Source organism: Electrona antarctica (genome assembly GCF_951216825.1).
Source record: "Electrona antarctica genome assembly, chromosome: 11".
Taxonomy (NCBI): Eukaryota; Metazoa; Chordata; class Actinopteri; order Myctophiformes; family Myctophidae; genus Electrona; species Electrona antarctica.
The window spans coordinates 41,729,601-41,745,282 of NC_136792.1; the positions used below are offsets into that span (position 1 = coordinate 41,729,601).

The 15,682-nt window shown below is 41.0% G+C and overlaps 2 protein-coding genes across 3 annotated transcripts; one reads left to right on the forward strand and one right to left on the reverse strand.

The window, feature by feature from the left end:
- Positions 1–36: 36 nt before the first annotated feature.
- On the forward strand, positions 37–8,512 carry med17 (mediator complex subunit 17). Its single transcript, XM_079514674.1, has 13 exons — positions 37–279; positions 1,106–1,365; positions 1,914–2,077; positions 2,631–2,850; positions 3,006–3,142; positions 3,267–3,348; positions 3,719–3,871; positions 3,999–4,129; positions 4,567–4,751; positions 4,949–5,086; positions 5,341–5,458; positions 5,800–5,959; positions 6,239–8,512. Exons 2-13 carry the CDS (start codon positions 1,125–1,127, stop codon positions 6,445–6,447), a joined length of 1,938 nt encoding a protein of 645 aa, XP_079370800.1. The 5' UTR covers positions 37–279; positions 1,106–1,124; the 3' UTR covers positions 6,448–8,512.
- On the reverse strand, positions 7,701–15,391 carry vstm5 (V-set and transmembrane domain containing 5). 2 transcript variants are annotated; one of them, XM_079514675.1, is made up of 4 exons: positions 15,117–15,391; positions 13,137–13,463; positions 11,905–12,053; positions 7,701–8,794 (listed from the first exon to the last, which is right to left on the reverse strand). In XM_079514675.1, exons 1-4 carry the CDS (start codon positions 15,238–15,240, stop codon positions 8,693–8,695), a joined length of 702 nt encoding a protein of 233 aa, XP_079370801.1. In that variant the 5' UTR covers positions 15,241–15,391; the 3' UTR covers positions 7,701–8,692. The 2 variants fall into 2 exon arrangements, with proteins under 2 accessions (XP_079370801.1, XP_079370802.1); XM_079514676.1 differs by having other exon boundaries at positions 11,910–12,053; positions 15,117–15,390.
- Between the last annotated feature and the right edge of the window lie 291 nt (positions 15,392–15,682).

The following is a 15,682-nucleotide window of genomic DNA, read 5'->3' on the forward strand; positions in this document are numbered from 1 at the left end:
GCTGCGGTAGCGCTACTGCCATAGATATATATAAATATCTATGGCTACTGCTGCTGCCGCCATATTGGAGTGAAAGCTGCGGCGCAAGAACGCTGAACGGACAACAAACAGTGTCAGTGTCGTCTCTTTAGCTAATATACTCCTTTTCCGTGGTCTGTTTTTTGGACAAGGCTATGGTGTTGTGATCTTTTTACCACTCGCCCCGGTTCGGATTGGACCCAGCATTATAATCCTAGTGTTGGATCGGCGCTATAGTGTCTACTCTATTGCTGAAATAAGGTGAGCCTAAAATATCCCATTACTTTTATCACTGAACCAGATCGCGAGGAAGGCGCTAACGTTAGCCAGATAGTTTCGTGGCTAGCCAGTCATAACTATTATGATGCTAGCAACTACAATAGTTACTGCAACAGATGTTAACGTTATTTCAATGTACAGTTCTAACGCTAGATAAACAACAACAACAAGCCAAGCCCATTTAGCAAGCGTCTAGGTATAATAGGACCCCAACCACATCAAAACGTGTGACTCCAGTCCTTGCACTCCTTCACAAGCGCCATAAAAGAGCATCTTTGTCTGGTCTGCAATTCGTAACTCTTCCTACAAAAGTAGGTAGTACTGTTTACTGTACATATGATATACGTTATCAAATGGACCCATTTGGTCCCTTCCATATGTACACTCTCAGAGTTAAATTAACATTGATTTTACAATATGAATTGGGGTCCCAGAAATAGAAATGCCATTAAATGGGGGTCTCTAGACTAATTAAACGGGTTGAGAATCACTGCTAGAGCCGTAAAAGCATTCTCTAAGAGGGGTCCCTGGCATAGCTATTCAAATGGGGGTCCGCGGGCTGATTAGTGTCAATTTTGGGGTCCTTGACATGAATACGTTTGGGAACCACTGGTGTTGATAATGGCGTGTTGAATTAAATGCACAGGACCACAATGGAAAAGGTTTTAATAGGGCTTTTTGTTATGCTTTTTAACATCTTTGTATAATCGTACCACTGTACTTTTTGCAAACTGTTAATAAAGTATTCAATCAACCAGCTAGTTTTGCCGTTTCAGTTCAGGTGTGATTAATAATTTGTTTATTCCAGTATCAGCATCACCATCATCATGTCGGGTGGTCCACCATCAGCGGTGCAAGTCAGCATCGAGTCCTCGTGCGAGAAGCAGGTTCAGGAAGTCTCTCTGGACGGGACAGAGACGTATGTCCCCCCTCTCTCCATGTCCCAGAACCTTGCCAAGTTGGCCCAGAGAATTGACTTCGGCCAGGGTTCAGAGTCGGACGAGGAAGGGACTGATGGAGAGCCCCGGAAAAGTGACTGGGGGAAGCAGGAGCCAGAGGAGGAGGAAGGTGTGTACTGGCATCAGGAATTCAGTGTGGAAGATGTGATGTAAAATGTGTGTTTGAGGCCACACTGCCTCATCAATGGAGAGTATGGAGCATGCCAGTGGTTCCAAAGCTGGGGGTCGGTCCCCAAATTATATTTGGGGGGTCTCCAGATGAGAGTAGCATAATGTGCAACATTGTTTTCTAACTCGACAGTAAACGTAAACGAACCAACAGACAGTATAAGTGCATGCAGGATATCTACACTTTTCTAAGGCTATAATTTAATGACTTTAAACTTTAAGCCCTTTTTAATACCAATTGTCAAATATTATGTAAGAAAGAGGCAAACATTGTCCAAATAGCCGATCTACAAGCTATATCATCACCTCGCACTGCAAGGCGTTGTGAGTTAAGTTGTGACTGTGAGCTTGTAGTTTGGCTATTTTCACAATATTTATCTGTGTGCTTGTCAGGGTGAGGGAGGGTAGAGGGTGAGGGGGGTACCCAGTTTAAATATGATTATTTTTTGGCATTTTAGACAAATTAAAAAGAAGTTATATCTATTCTAGGCACTGTGAAGTTCCAACCATCCCTTTGGCCATGGGACTCTGTGCGCAACAACCTACGCAGTTCCCTGACAGAGATGTGTGTGCTCTATGATGTTCTCAACGTGGTCAAGGAGAAGAAATACATGGCCTTAGACCCCGTCTCTGCAGATCCTGCAGCTGGAAAGGTAAAGCCAGCATTTGTGGATAAATACACATAGGCATAAAGGGATACCAAACAACTCGCCCCTTTACCAACTATCTCCCTCCCTCGCCCTGCTGAAATCTTTAATTATATTGTATAAAGATTGAATTGATTGTATTGATCTCTGTACCATGTAAAAGCAAGAAAGAATAACATGAGACAGAGACGGTGACTGCTTTCTTTCAGTGCTGTGTAAACAATCCACATAGTTTTATTAAATACATTTCTTCCATGTAGCCCATGTTTTGTAATTGCATCATCATGCTATTATTATGTCCATGGATATACAGAGTGAACTCAACAATTATAAATGAATATGATAATTAATATGATACCTTTTAGATAATCACCAACATGAATTATGTTTGTTATGTACAGCTAGGTAGAGTAGTGGGGCGAGATGGAAAAGGGGCGACTGTACCTGTTGCATAAGCACACATGGGTCTTGAAATATATACTGTAGTATTTCTAAATTAAAAAAGGTAGTGGAAACCGAGTGGAAATTAAAGTTTCTAAGATGACATATCCTCTCTTAGACGCCTCAGGTGTTCCAGTTAATCAGTAAGAAGAAGTCTCTGGCTACAGCAGCTCAGATGCTGCTGAAAGGAGCAGAGAAGCTCAATAAGTCTCTGGCTGAGAACCTGGAGAACAGACGGCAGAGGGACTTTAACTCAGAGCTGCTGAGACTCCGTTCACAGTGGAAGCTTCGCAAAGTAGGAGATAAGATCCTGGGAGACCTCAGTTACAGGAGTGCAGGTATGTGTGAGACTGAGTAACATTATTAAATGTTTGCATTAGCAATTTGTTTTCAACCAGATTATGAAAGATGACTGACCAGTTATTAATCCAAGTCATATCCATGTGTTCACATTATTATCAGTTGGTCTGATTTTGATCTTTTCTCTGTGCAGGTTCCCTGTTTCCTCACCAAGGTACCTTTGAAGTGATTAAGAACACAGACATTGATCTGGACAAGAAGATTCCAGAGGACTACTGCCCTCTGAATGTACAAATCCCCAGCGACCTGGAGGGTTCTGCTTATATCAAAGTGAGGAAGATGAATTGCATGAAATATTGAAATAAATTCAAAACTCAAGGGCCCACCACGGCAAGAATGAAAGAAAAAGATCACTGGCAAGTGAACAAATAAATGGTATATTGTATGCTCCCAGGTGTCTATCCAGAAGCAAGCATCAGACATTGGCGATCTAGGAACAGTAAACCTCTTCAGGAGACAGCCCAAAACCAAAGCAGGTATTATTCAGCACCCAGGCTTGAATTGTAGCTCTAATGCTAAGTGATGCATTTAACAAAATCTTTACCCCCATTTTGAATCAGTACTGCAGCATTTATTATCATGCTTACCACCAGCGTCTCACATTTACTCATTACTCTACACTGGTAGTTTAACCTCTTGATTTGTCTGGTTTGTAAATTCTTATAAATTACTTACAATCAGCATTCAGCTTGGCATGTTCTGCTATCTCTCCCATGATGACCCCACAATCTTTTAATGAATCTATCTATTGATGATTATCTTATGTTGTCCATATCTGTTCTCTCTTGCCATCATCCATTACCAATCCTCTCACCCGGCCTCTCGTCCCTTCCTCTCTCCTGCCAGGTACCCAGCTGTGGCATGTGAAGCTGGAGGCAGCGCAAAATGTTCTGCTGTGTAAAGAGATCTTTGCTCAGCTGTCCAGGGAGGCGGTCCAGATCAAGTCCCAGATTCCACACATTGTCGTCAAGAACCAGATCATCTCCCAGCCGTTCCCAGGTAAGTGGCACTAGTTTGTAGCACAATAATAGAAGTACAATATTTCTCCCTCCGTTGGAGTTTTGTCTTACATAATAATCATTCATAATAAACCATGTATTTTTCTACCTCTGTTTCCACCCTTCAGGTCTGCAGCTGTCCATTAACTTGTGCCACTCTATGGGAGAAAAGAAGAACCAGCGTGCGTCTCCAGAGAAATCCAAACCAGATGACCACCTCTACGTTCTAGAACACAACCTGCATCAGCTGATGAGAGAGGTCCGAATAAAAAATATATAATTCTTGTGCTTTTTGTGGCTGCATAGTATTTACAGCATCAGGGCAATTTCAGCAGTGTCAGTTGCTGGTCATAAATATGAAATATTGTCGTAAAATGCCACCTATTTGGTACCTACCAGAGTAGTATAAAAGAGAGTAATGACACTCCCGTTGACTCTCATTGTAACAATGGAATGCGGAAGTGCTCATTCTATCTCAATGGAATAGTTCCAGCCATAGGAGCAATGTTTGGAACTATCGCCCATAGGCACCCGCTTTGCGGTGAGATCAAAGCGTGTCACCACTCTCTTACTACATTACTCTGGTACCTACCTAAGACAGCCCATGCAGATATTGTAGTTAAAGGCTCCATCTCTGCTCCTGGTGTTACTGCATGTTATAAACGCACACAACCTTACTTGCTTTTGCTTTAACAGTTCCATAAGCAGCAGCTGAGCTCCGTAGTGATGCCTCACCCTGCTAGCTCCCCCTTTGGACACAAACGGATACGTCTGGCTGGCCCCATGGCTTATGACAAGGCCGAGATCTCCAGCCTACAGCAGAGCGAGGGCCTCCTGGAGAAAATCATCAAGCAAGCAAAGCACATCTTCTTACGCAGCAGGTAGGCCTCAGTCCATGTGTTTGTGTTTTGTCTCTGTCGGGTCGGGTGGAAACCGAAAAGCTTGTATATACAAGCTCACGAGGTGTTGCGATAGACAACCTTTGGGTGACTCTCTTGTATGATACTATTACTCTCATGTTACAAGAACATGTTCTCAGCCACAAGGAGATAATTGCTTGTGTGTGTGCGTGTTTCAGGACGGCGCGCACCATTGACAGCCTGGCCAGCCGTATTGAGGACCCCCAGATCCAAGCGCACTGGTCTAACATCAATGATGTGTATGAGTCTAGTGTCAAGGTCCTCATCACCTCACAGGGCTACGAGCAGATCTGCAAGTGAGTAAGAGTACAAAAGTAAAAATTTCACATGTCCCAAAAAGGGAAGTTGGAAGTTGCAGTAACACACAGTAAGTCTACTCAAATAGCTCACAGAGTAAAATTATATTATCACTATAAAGTGCATTTGCAACCATATAGTGCGAGCTTGTAGATTGTCTGTTTCCGCTATTTGATGTACAACAAATCGTTTAGGGTTAAAGTGGTGACTTGGCTAACGGTGACTGTGGACTGAATAATGTATGTGTGCTCAGGTCGATTCAGCTGCAACTGAACATCGGCGTAGAGCAGATCAGAGTGGTGCACAGGGACGGACGCGTCATCACCCTGTCACATCAGGAGCAGGAACTTCAGGACTTCCTCCTCTCACAGGTAGTGCAAGTTGCAACACAGGCTGATTCTACAAATGCCTTCTAAATCAGTAGTTCTCAAACGTTAAATAATAATAGCAGATGCACTACTTACTGTTGGGTCATTTGTAGTCTCGTGTAGCCAGACAACTATTCCACAATCTTCAAATGCTATATAGAGTCTGGAACTACACCTCCCGAAATCTGAGTAAGGAAGCTTGCAAACTAGGTTGTTTGAAATGTAGTTGACCAAACTAGAGCAAACAAGGTAACGGGCTGCAATTTCTTTGAAGTTGAAAAGTGCATCAGCTAAATGACGCCAATGTACATTTAAACTCTTATCTGTGTCTTGTGTTACTGCAGATGTCCCAGCACCAGGTGCACGCGGTTCAGCAGCTGGCTAAGGTGATGGGCTGGCATGTCCTCAGCTTCAGCAACCATGTAGGGCTGGGACCTGTGGAGAGCATTGGGAACGCATCTGCCATCACCGTAGCCTCCGCCAATGGAGAATATGCAATCTCAGGTAAATGAGGCCGGTTGAGTCACACCATGACAAATCTTTGGTATTTTTTTATATGGGGATGTGACTCCTGAATCACGGTTTTGCCAAGGAAAATGATTGTTTTCATTCAAATAAGCGTACGAGAGAAAAAATGTTCAACCCTGTGTCATCGGTCTAAAATTTCCCAAGGTAATAGATATTTGGAAGCATACTACTAAAGACATTTTGTTGCAGGTTAATTTGAAATTACACTACACTTTCTTAAACAGCATTTTCTGTCTTTACATCTGCTTCGTCCAGTGCGTAATGGTCCGGAGAGTGGCTGCAAGGTCCTTGTCCAGTTTCCTCGCAACCAGAGCAAAGAGCTGCCCAAGAGCGACGCCATCCAGGACGGCAAGTGGAGCCACCTCCGAGGGCCCTATAAGGAGGTCCATTGGAGCAAGATGGAGGGACGCAACTTTGTTTACAAGATGGAGCTTCTCATGGCAGCACTTACTCCATGTCCTTAACCACTTGAACCATGTCCTTAACCACTTGAACCCTAGTGTCCCAATTCTAGGGTGAAAGAATCTGCGACGAGTTTTGGCATAGAGAGGGAAAGGAGTGGACCTAGTATAGAGCCCTATAGTTAGGTAAAGTTACCTTAAGTTGTGGCAAATCTGGGAAAAAATGCTTACCACTAGCTTTCTTCACAGATGTGTTCATAAAGGTGTCTACTATCACAGAACAATTTGTTCCAACCCAACTCCCTTGGGAAATTTTGTGACAGCTGCTGAAAGTTGGGGTACCATACAATACATTTGGCCATAGACTCCCTAGTTTGGCCATAGCCACTTGCCCAAATGTGCTGATTTCATCACATTTGTGATGACGGCTATGGCCATTTTTAGCCCAAGGAGTGTTTTTTGTGCAAAACTAATGCTTGGAATGGATTCAGAATGATGAAAAACCCCTAGTTTGACACGTCACATGCTACTTAAAGCATAATGAAATTTATAACATTTTGCCTTATAATGGTTGTATGGTACCCCAACTTTCAGCACCTGTCACAAAGTTTCCCAAGGGAGTTGGGTTGGAACAATTCTTTCTGTGATAGTAGACACCTTTATGAACACATCTGTGAAGAAAGCTAGTGGTAAGCATTTTTTTCCCAGATTTGCCACAACTTAAGGTAACTTTACCTAACTACTAGGAGACTTCAGTCATATAGTATATCATGTAAGTGGTCAAATACTGCTACAAACGGAATCAGACAGACAGACTCCTGAGATCTGTGAGAACACATCCATGTAAACATGGAACTGGTTTTGCTGGTAACGTGTTGTAGTACAATCTAGAGACAGCACATGGACACTGCAGAATTCAGATTTTCCTTTCACTGGTTTGCAGTGCTAGAAATAATACCATGTGAAACATGTTTTCAGGTTCCGTTCAGAGCCGCATGACGCATGTGCTGATTTATGGTTCATCATGTGATTCCTCATGTGACTCTTCCCGCCTTCGAAAGATTCTGTGCGACAACCCCCCCACTGGACTTTTGGAATACTGCCAAGTACTGTACATGCATAACTCATGCACAACTCATAACTCATTTGTAGCAGTCCTCCCCCAGCTCACCATTTACTGTTGTGAACATTGCAATGCATTACTGTTGATTCCATGTGTACTTTTCACATCTATCTAAATTCATAAAAGATGACTTTTCAGTTTATTTTGTTTGCTGTTTTTCAAGATATAATGGTAATACTTTTTCACAATGTCCTCATCTCTGGACCAACCTGTTGACTATGGCAAAAAATATGAATACAGTATACAAAGAAAAGTATGAAAATCTCTCATAATTTTCTTGCAATCATTGTGTAACACACAGCCCTCCTTGTAACTTCACCCCTCGGCCAACTTTGGAATGTCAGGCGATGTGTGTGGTTACAGGTGAGGCTAGTTACTGACCGTATTATTGTGTTTAGTTTAGAATATTTTTCTGTAGGTTTATATTTGAATACACTCAGATGAGGCTATTGTGAATTAGTGTTTACCACATTCAGACAAGAATCTCTCCTCTCCCTCTCCTCCTCTCCCCTTGTGCAGTTTAGTCAGTCAAACTTGATTTGATTACTTTCAATCAAATAAACTGACGATGGCAAATGTACTTGGAAGTTATTAACGTGGCTTATTGTCTTCATGGCTGAGCATAACACCAACATTCTTAATATTCCCCATGGAATATTAAGTTTGACACCCCAACTGTTACTTTTCAGGATTCAAATAAAAAAATAGCAAAAGTAGCAGATCTAGCAGGTGTTTTGAGCTTGTTGTGGATCTGCATCTTTTGATGGTTTTGTATGATGCTGTAGTGTAGTATGATCAAGTACGGTATTATTAAAAAAGAAACACAATGTTAGTTGGAGGTTTCTGCCTGACAGCAACAATATAATGTGATTCTGAATACTTCACTGTACATAGGTTCTGTGTCTGAAGACCAGCTGTATAGATTTTTCTTTTTGTATGTGTATCAGAGGAAGATGGTGACAAAACACAACCTCATATTGCCTTGAAAATAAATATGTAATTTTATGCTCAGTGTCATGATTAATTCTATACTGTACAGTGTACATTCAATCCAGTGGCATCAGCAGTGCTGTACATTCAGTATATCCACAGTGTAAACATGCAGTGTAAAAGGCAACTTGCTCAGAGTTGACAGTCCTTAACGTTTCTCAAGCCATGCTACTTTATGTAATTTAAAAAATAATTTCATAGAAGACATGGCAAGTTTGTAGAACAAGTCTTGAGCTTCTGGATACCAGGTGCAGTCTGTTGTCCATCAACGAAGCTGCAGCTCAGTTTCATCATTTTCTGCAGATGAAAGATTACATTATGTTAGTTTGATTATTATTATGTTTAACTTGCTAAAGCCCCTTCCTTTCTCACCTGGACTTATTTCTGTCTTAATAATTGTTCCATTTTGTAGCCTACTGTTTAAATTGAGCGAACCAAAAAATAAGACTATCCAGTAGAAGCTAGTGGCTGGTCATAGCCGTGGCGGTCATTTTTTGGTTACATCAATACAGAGCTCATTTTTCCTAAAATATTTATATCAATAATTTAAAGGCCTAGAATCAGGATCCTGGTGAATGATGACCATAAAACCATGAATTTGATTATGTGGAAAAAAATTATTGAGAACCACAAAACAAAGGGTATTTAGTATATCATATAATTCAGTATAATACCCACCCACCCACACACAGAATCAAAATGGGTTATGGTCATGATTCACCGGGTCCTGGATGGCTTGATTCTAGGCTTTTCTGGATCGATGGAGGATCCAGAAAATGGCCACCACTGCTATGCCCTATAGAGTATGTCCAGTGTAACTATCCTATAATGGAATTTGCAGACCTTTGCACAACCACACGCCTGATTTCTACTACTCGTCTCTCATCGATGCAAAAGATGGCTGTGAACGATAATTAGTGAGCATCACAGCAAACAACTAGCCATGTCAAATAGCCATGTTAAAATAAAACATTCAAAAATGTCAAGTAACGCCCCCCAACATCGTTGTCAGCATTAATCTTTTCCCCAGTGGCCTCAAAATATACTAAGTTGCCAAAGAATTCCATAGTCTCGCATTCTCTCAAAATCTGGCTCTCAATACGAAGGCATTTCGGTTTGCACCCGGGTTCTGTGCGCGCACCACTGGTCGCTAACCATGCTTTTTCACCTTCCCTTTCTGACTCATTGTTTAAAGTGTGGCATAGAAATGGTATTCACTCCTTCAAAGATCTTTATATTGATGGGTTATTTCCGACCTTTGAACAAATACGACGCAAATTTAATTTACCCCAATCACATTTTTTTAGATTTCTACAGATACGACATTTTTTAACACAGCACACTGCTTCATTTCCAAACATACCTACCAACTCATCAATGGAATCTATATTTCTACCTGACCCATTGGTCAAAGGAGGTGTTTCTATTATTTATAATTCTCTCTCATGTTTAGATAGTAATGCCTCCTTGGATTATTTAAAAACTGCTTGGGAAAACTATTTAGGAATATCTATCACTGACGAGCAATGGTCTACATCTCAAAAATTAGTGCACTCTTCTTCAGTATGCGGCAGGCACGGTCTTCTACAATTTAAAATATTACACAGGTTACATTTGTCAAAGGAAAAACTCAACAGAATGTATCCAAATGTGAATCCAGCCTGTGACAGATGTGGCCAGTCGCCGGCCACTCTAGCTCATATGTTCTGGCACTGCACTAAACTAACATCATATTGGCAAAGTATATTTAAATCACTGTCAGACATTGTTGGAAAACCTTTTGACCCGGATCCACTGACAGCAGTTCTAGGAGTCAAAAGCCCCGGGGTCAAATTGTCTACTTTCCAACATGGTAAAATATGTGACTCTACTGGCTCGCAGACTGATACTGTTGAATTGGAAGCAAGCACAGGTTCCGACTCACACTACACTTATGAAAGATGTTATGCACTATTTGCAATTGGAAAAGATAAAGTTTGAATTGAGAGGGAGTGAAGATAGATTTTACCAGACATGGCAACCCTTCATTGACTATTTCAATGGGTGCACGCTAACCCCTCCTACACAATAGATAACAAAATAAAAAATTGGAAAGAAAAAAAAAAAAAAAAGGAACTGAGTGTTTTTTCTTATTTTTTTTTCTCATTTAAAAAGAATAATGTCGTGTTGGGAAAGTTTGAGAGCAAGAGTGTCTGTCCTGTTGTCTTTATTTTGTTTGTCTGTTCACATTTGTCACTGTTTAACTGTTTTTTGTTTTTTCTTGTTTATCACATTTATGTACCTTTTTTATTATGTATTGTATGTCACTTAATTACTCATTATCTGTCAATGATATTCTGAAGTTATGTCATAATACAAAATGCCTAATAAAAACAGTATTAAAAAAAAAAAAAAAAAAGTCAAGTAACTTACATGACCCTGATGATATTTACGATATCAAAGATATCACATTGAAATCACAAGTGGGTAAAGTGGTTTCACGTGTCCCCTTATCTGTTTATGAACATTGTCAATTATTGCTGGTTGTGTAAATTGAAAGCAGTGCATTTAAAAATCAAAGCCACTGAACATACAACATACACTAGAGGAAGAGTCAGTAAGGCTTAGTTATATAGTTATGTTTGATCCATTGATTACCACAGTATTTCTTCCTTTATCTTGAAATGAACCAATGTATTACTTTGTTTGATCAAATATTTTACTTTTCTCACAGGAGTGATAAAAGCAGTAATTATCCAAGGTCCTCTGTCCCCGATTTGATTTCTTATTTTAAAACTGGCCTATTAACTGGAAAGCATTTCAGGCAACTTATTACTATCTATATTAGTAGATAGACAATATATACAATATTCATACTTATTGCACATATTTGCACCCTACAGTATATAACACCAAATTATAACTAAACTTATAACTTAACAAGATATGTTATATTTGTTTGCACTTCCCGTTGCAGTCAGAACTGCAGCATCACTCCCAATCTTCCGCCATAGTCTGAAAACCCACCTTTTCAGACTCCATCATGGCCCATAGCACTTACCCTACCCCCTTAGATAGCACTTTTGTAGACATAGATAGCATTTGATACAGACTTATAGCATGTTATGTAGACAGCACTATAATTGCATTGTATGTAGTCATAGCACGTCATAGTACATATGTATAGCATAGTATAGTATATATGTATAGTTTATATGTATAGTTTCATTATATAGATATTCCACTGTTACGTTCTTAGCTTACGCATGTTTCATGATAAATGCTTTTTATATATGTGATGTATTCCCACGCTTTTTTGTTCTTGTAAGTTCTTGTAAGTTAATGTAAGTCGCTCTGGATTAAGAGCGTCTGCTAAATGCCTAAATTGTAAATTGTAATTAGAGGGTCACTCAGTTAGTTCGGCTTACATTACCCTGCATTTTTTGCCTGTGTCTCCGTGCTTTGATCTTCCTGTAGGCCTTGTTCAGGAGCCACATAGTGAGCATGAGGATGCCTGCCATACCGGCCATCACCAAAGCAGAAACAGACAGGTACTGAAGATCCTCATAGAGAACCTCTGTGGGGAATAGACAGGAATGATATAGATTATAGAAGAATATTTGGCAGCAAATTTACACATAGCAATGTTTGCATATCAGTAGAAGTTAGATTAGTGTTGCGTGTTGCCTGCAAAGCAGTGCAGTAAGTTTGAGGTTCCGTGCCTTGCTCAAGGGCTGAAGGGCACATTCTTAATTGTTCATGATTACTACCGGTATATATGATATCATACACCTCGCACTCAAACAGCTTACAGCAGTAATACTACACAGAAAATGGTCAGCCAATCTAGCTCTATACCAACCTGTTGCACAGTATTGATACTGTATATAGCTTGAATCTTATATAATCTACAAATGTACAATTTACTTAGACCCACTTATCGACGTAGGTGTGAGTGCCACGTAGCAGCCTGATCCTCTAGTTTTGTCAAATGTTTTGAGGGGCGCTAGCCACTCCTATGTCCAGCTTTCCGGGTTTGTGTAAACACAAACATTGGCTTGTGATTGGCTTATCAACCCATAGCGATGATTTGATTGGCTGAGCACAGTACATATTAAAGATAAAAGTGAGGGCAGAAAAGTGAAGACGGAAAAGTGAGGGCACAAATTGTGATTGGCCAGAATGAGATGATGTATTATAAGAGCGCTCACTTCACACGGGTGTAATTTCTTGTAAAATGTTTCCATCAAAATGTGGCATGCATTCAAGGTGTTTTGTCCCAAATTTTACCTGTAGCATATTTGCCAAACTTGCTTGTAAAAGCAAAAGCAAAGTTCTTTGTTTACCCAGGGTAAGTGGACTAAGCTCGAGATGCTTGTTTACAGCCACGCCCTGCTCATAGAACATTTCATGGTTGGGGTTCAATGCCTTGCTCAAGGGAACTTCAGCGGTGGTCATTTTAACGTGCCGGTCCGGGGATTCAAACTGGCGACCTTCCGGTATCAAGACCGCTCCGCAAACCGTTCGGCCACCGCTGCCACAGATAAAACTATACATTCTTATACATAGCACATACATATATAAAACATGAACAACAAATTAAAAGCACATTGACACATACTTACAGTGTAGGCACGGTGCAAACCCAAGTTGAACTCACCATTCACTTTGAGGACAAAGCCAGCATCCTTGCTGTTGCCTGCTGCATCTGTGACAGTCAGCACGTAGAACCCAGTATCCTGCAGCCGCAGGTCTGACAGGCCCATAGATCCATTGATGTAAGTCTGTACTCTGTCCGTATAGTCAATGGTTATATTGGTGTACACCCCAGGCATCCAAGTCCCTATGCTCCGGCTCACCGCCCCCGACATGAAGGTCCACTGCATCGTGGGGATCCCACGGCACGCAACTTCCACTGAGAAAATCACATCCTCCTGTATTGACCTGGTGAGGCTCCTCTGTGGGGTGTGGATGGAGATGGCTCCAACTGGAGGAGGACATGAGGGGGGGGGGGGGGGGGGGGGGGGGTAGGTTAATTTATCTATTATGACTAATCTATGACTGTATTTTAGCGTTATTCAAATCATCCTGTTGAGTTTTTTGATTGATTGATTGATTGAAATATTTATTAACAGAATTACAGTACATTTCAAGCACAAACTCAATACAAAGGCTGTTAACTGTGAGTGGACGACCCAATTAAGCATTACACTTGTTTACAAGAGGGTCCACCATGTTCAATTCATCAAAACATTTAGAGACGTACAAATAGACACTTCTATATAGACAAAGAACAGGAAGTTGGAAGTACAAAAATGTCACTTCCTATAATGCTGCTATTGTAGATGAGTGCATTTTAATAAACAACGCTGAACCTCGACCAAAGATATATTATGTCATGTGCTTGTTTTTCTTTGTGCGACTTTAGTCTTGAAATGTCAACTGTGGCCGAGAGACAATGATAACAGTCATTCACTGCAATAAAGCTCTGCTTGACCCTACATGCCACAGAGCAGGTGTGTAACTGTAACTAAGAAAACGCTGATTGTGCTTTCAGTTCTGTCACACAGCAAATTTATGTTTGTCACATGACAGTCATGGCTTTTAGGACATTCTATAGTAGTGTTTCCCAAACAATGCGTAATAAAAATGACCCATTTATGGCGTATAGTGAAAAGAGCTTGTAGTTGCAGATCGGCTAGGCCTATTTTCACTATTTTTGAAATTGTGCTTAAGTCATCAATTAAATTAATTCATCAACGTGTTTGTTTGGCTGCCGGGGAGACACAAAATGTCTATTTTGGGTCTTGAGCTGAAATGTTTGGGTTTCTATAGAACAGGTTCATCTTGACATGCTTTAATATTTTCTTCTTTGTTCAATAACAAGTTGGTCATAGGCGGACTAGAACCTGCCCAACAAGCAGAAAAGGTTTCTAAATTGAGCAATGCTTGTGGTTTTGAGCACATGTTTTCAGTTTCTTTTCCATTGTAAGAGTTCCAAGAGTTAAGCAACAGATTATTCCAGTTCATCTGGAGGTGTGTATATTTGATGAGGCAGACAGTAGCCAAAGAAATCCTCCCAAGAATACCAACACAAACAGAAAAAAGCCAGGAAGCGGTAGATTTCGGTCTCTTTGTATAAGAGTGTCTGTAAATATTAACCATGATCCTGCATTGTGTGTTAATCTTTTTCACCCTGCATTGCCGTCAGAATCTCCCCCCTGAGAAAATGTTGAGGTTGCATAATTCTATCAGCGGTATGTACTTCTATTTGAGTTTTCATTGAAAGGTTCTGGCACTCCTCCCCATGGGAATTCACTGAGCAAACATAGGCAAGGCTTAAAGCTCACAACACATATAAACCAATACATGTATCCTTGCTGTATAGGCCTACAATAAACTCTGAAAGGTCATTCAGACCACTGAAATTGTATGCTCCGTTGTAGCCTATACAATGCTGTCGTACGCTGACAATAGCAGATCTACAAGCTCAAATCAAACATAGTATAAATTGGGCTTACATTGTTTCGTTCTTTGGTTGAAGTTAACTATACTGCAGGCTATAGATTCATCATATAAACAATATCATTTAGTTAGAGAAATGCATCGTTAACCAGCGTGACCTGTGTGGGATACATACCTCGATGGTACAGAGTAAAACATAATGTGATGCTGAGAAACAGGGTGACATCCGGCATACACAAGACCTTGAAAAGCCACATCAGAGTCCCAGACCCATTGGTCAATACACTGCTACAGAACATCTACAGGGTTACTCCACATTCCTGAATGTTCCATTTGTCCTTCCTCCCGCCAAAAACGTTTTTCCACCCAGTTCCCAATTCTTATTCCTCCATTTTTCCTACTGCATGTTAGTCCCAGTGTGTATGCATGTGTGAAATGTAATGGCACTCCTTCTGTGAGGAATCCGTTTGTGTTTGTCATAGAAACCTCTGGATGAGATATTCCCCTCCCTCTGGCCTTGGCTTCATGCTGGTTGGGCTGACACATAGTGTACCTGCCAGTCAGTGCAGCCAGAGCCAGCCCACACCTATCAGACAGGTTCAGCAGGAGATTACAGAGCACGCGCGCACACACACACTGGAGGAGAGAGAAAAATAATGTGTGAAAGACCAAGGCTATAGTGGAAACCCATTATTTTTCACAAATGCAACACAGCCTGACACGGAACAAGCCCACCTGGGC

Excerpts from the sequence above, each read along its gene's own strand:
- med17 (XM_079514674.1), top strand. The coding sequence starts at position 1,125 with ATGTCGGGTGGTCCACCATCAGCGGTGCAAGTCAGCATCGAGTCCTCG. Across the intron at positions 4,752-4,948 it reads CACATCTTCTTACGCAGCAG|GACGGCGCGCACCATTGACA; the intron begins GTAGGCCTCAGT and ends TGCGTGTTTCAG. Across the intron at positions 5,960-6,238 it reads TGGAGAATATGCAATCTCAG|TGCGTAATGGTCCGGAGAGT; the intron begins GTAAATGAGGCC and ends TGCTTCGTCCAG.
- vstm5 (XM_079514675.1), bottom strand. The coding sequence starts at position 15,240 with ATGTTCTGTAGCAGTGTATTGACCAATGGGTCTGGGACTCTGATGTGG. Across the intron at positions 13,464-15,116 it reads TTTTACTCTGTACCATCGAG|TTGGAGCCATCTCCATCCAC; the intron begins GTATGTATCCCA and ends GTCCTCCTCCAG. Across the intron at positions 12,054-13,136 it reads CTTTGTCCTCAAAGTGAATG|AGGTTCTCTATGAGGATCTT; the intron begins GTGAGTTCAACT and ends TATTCCCCACAG.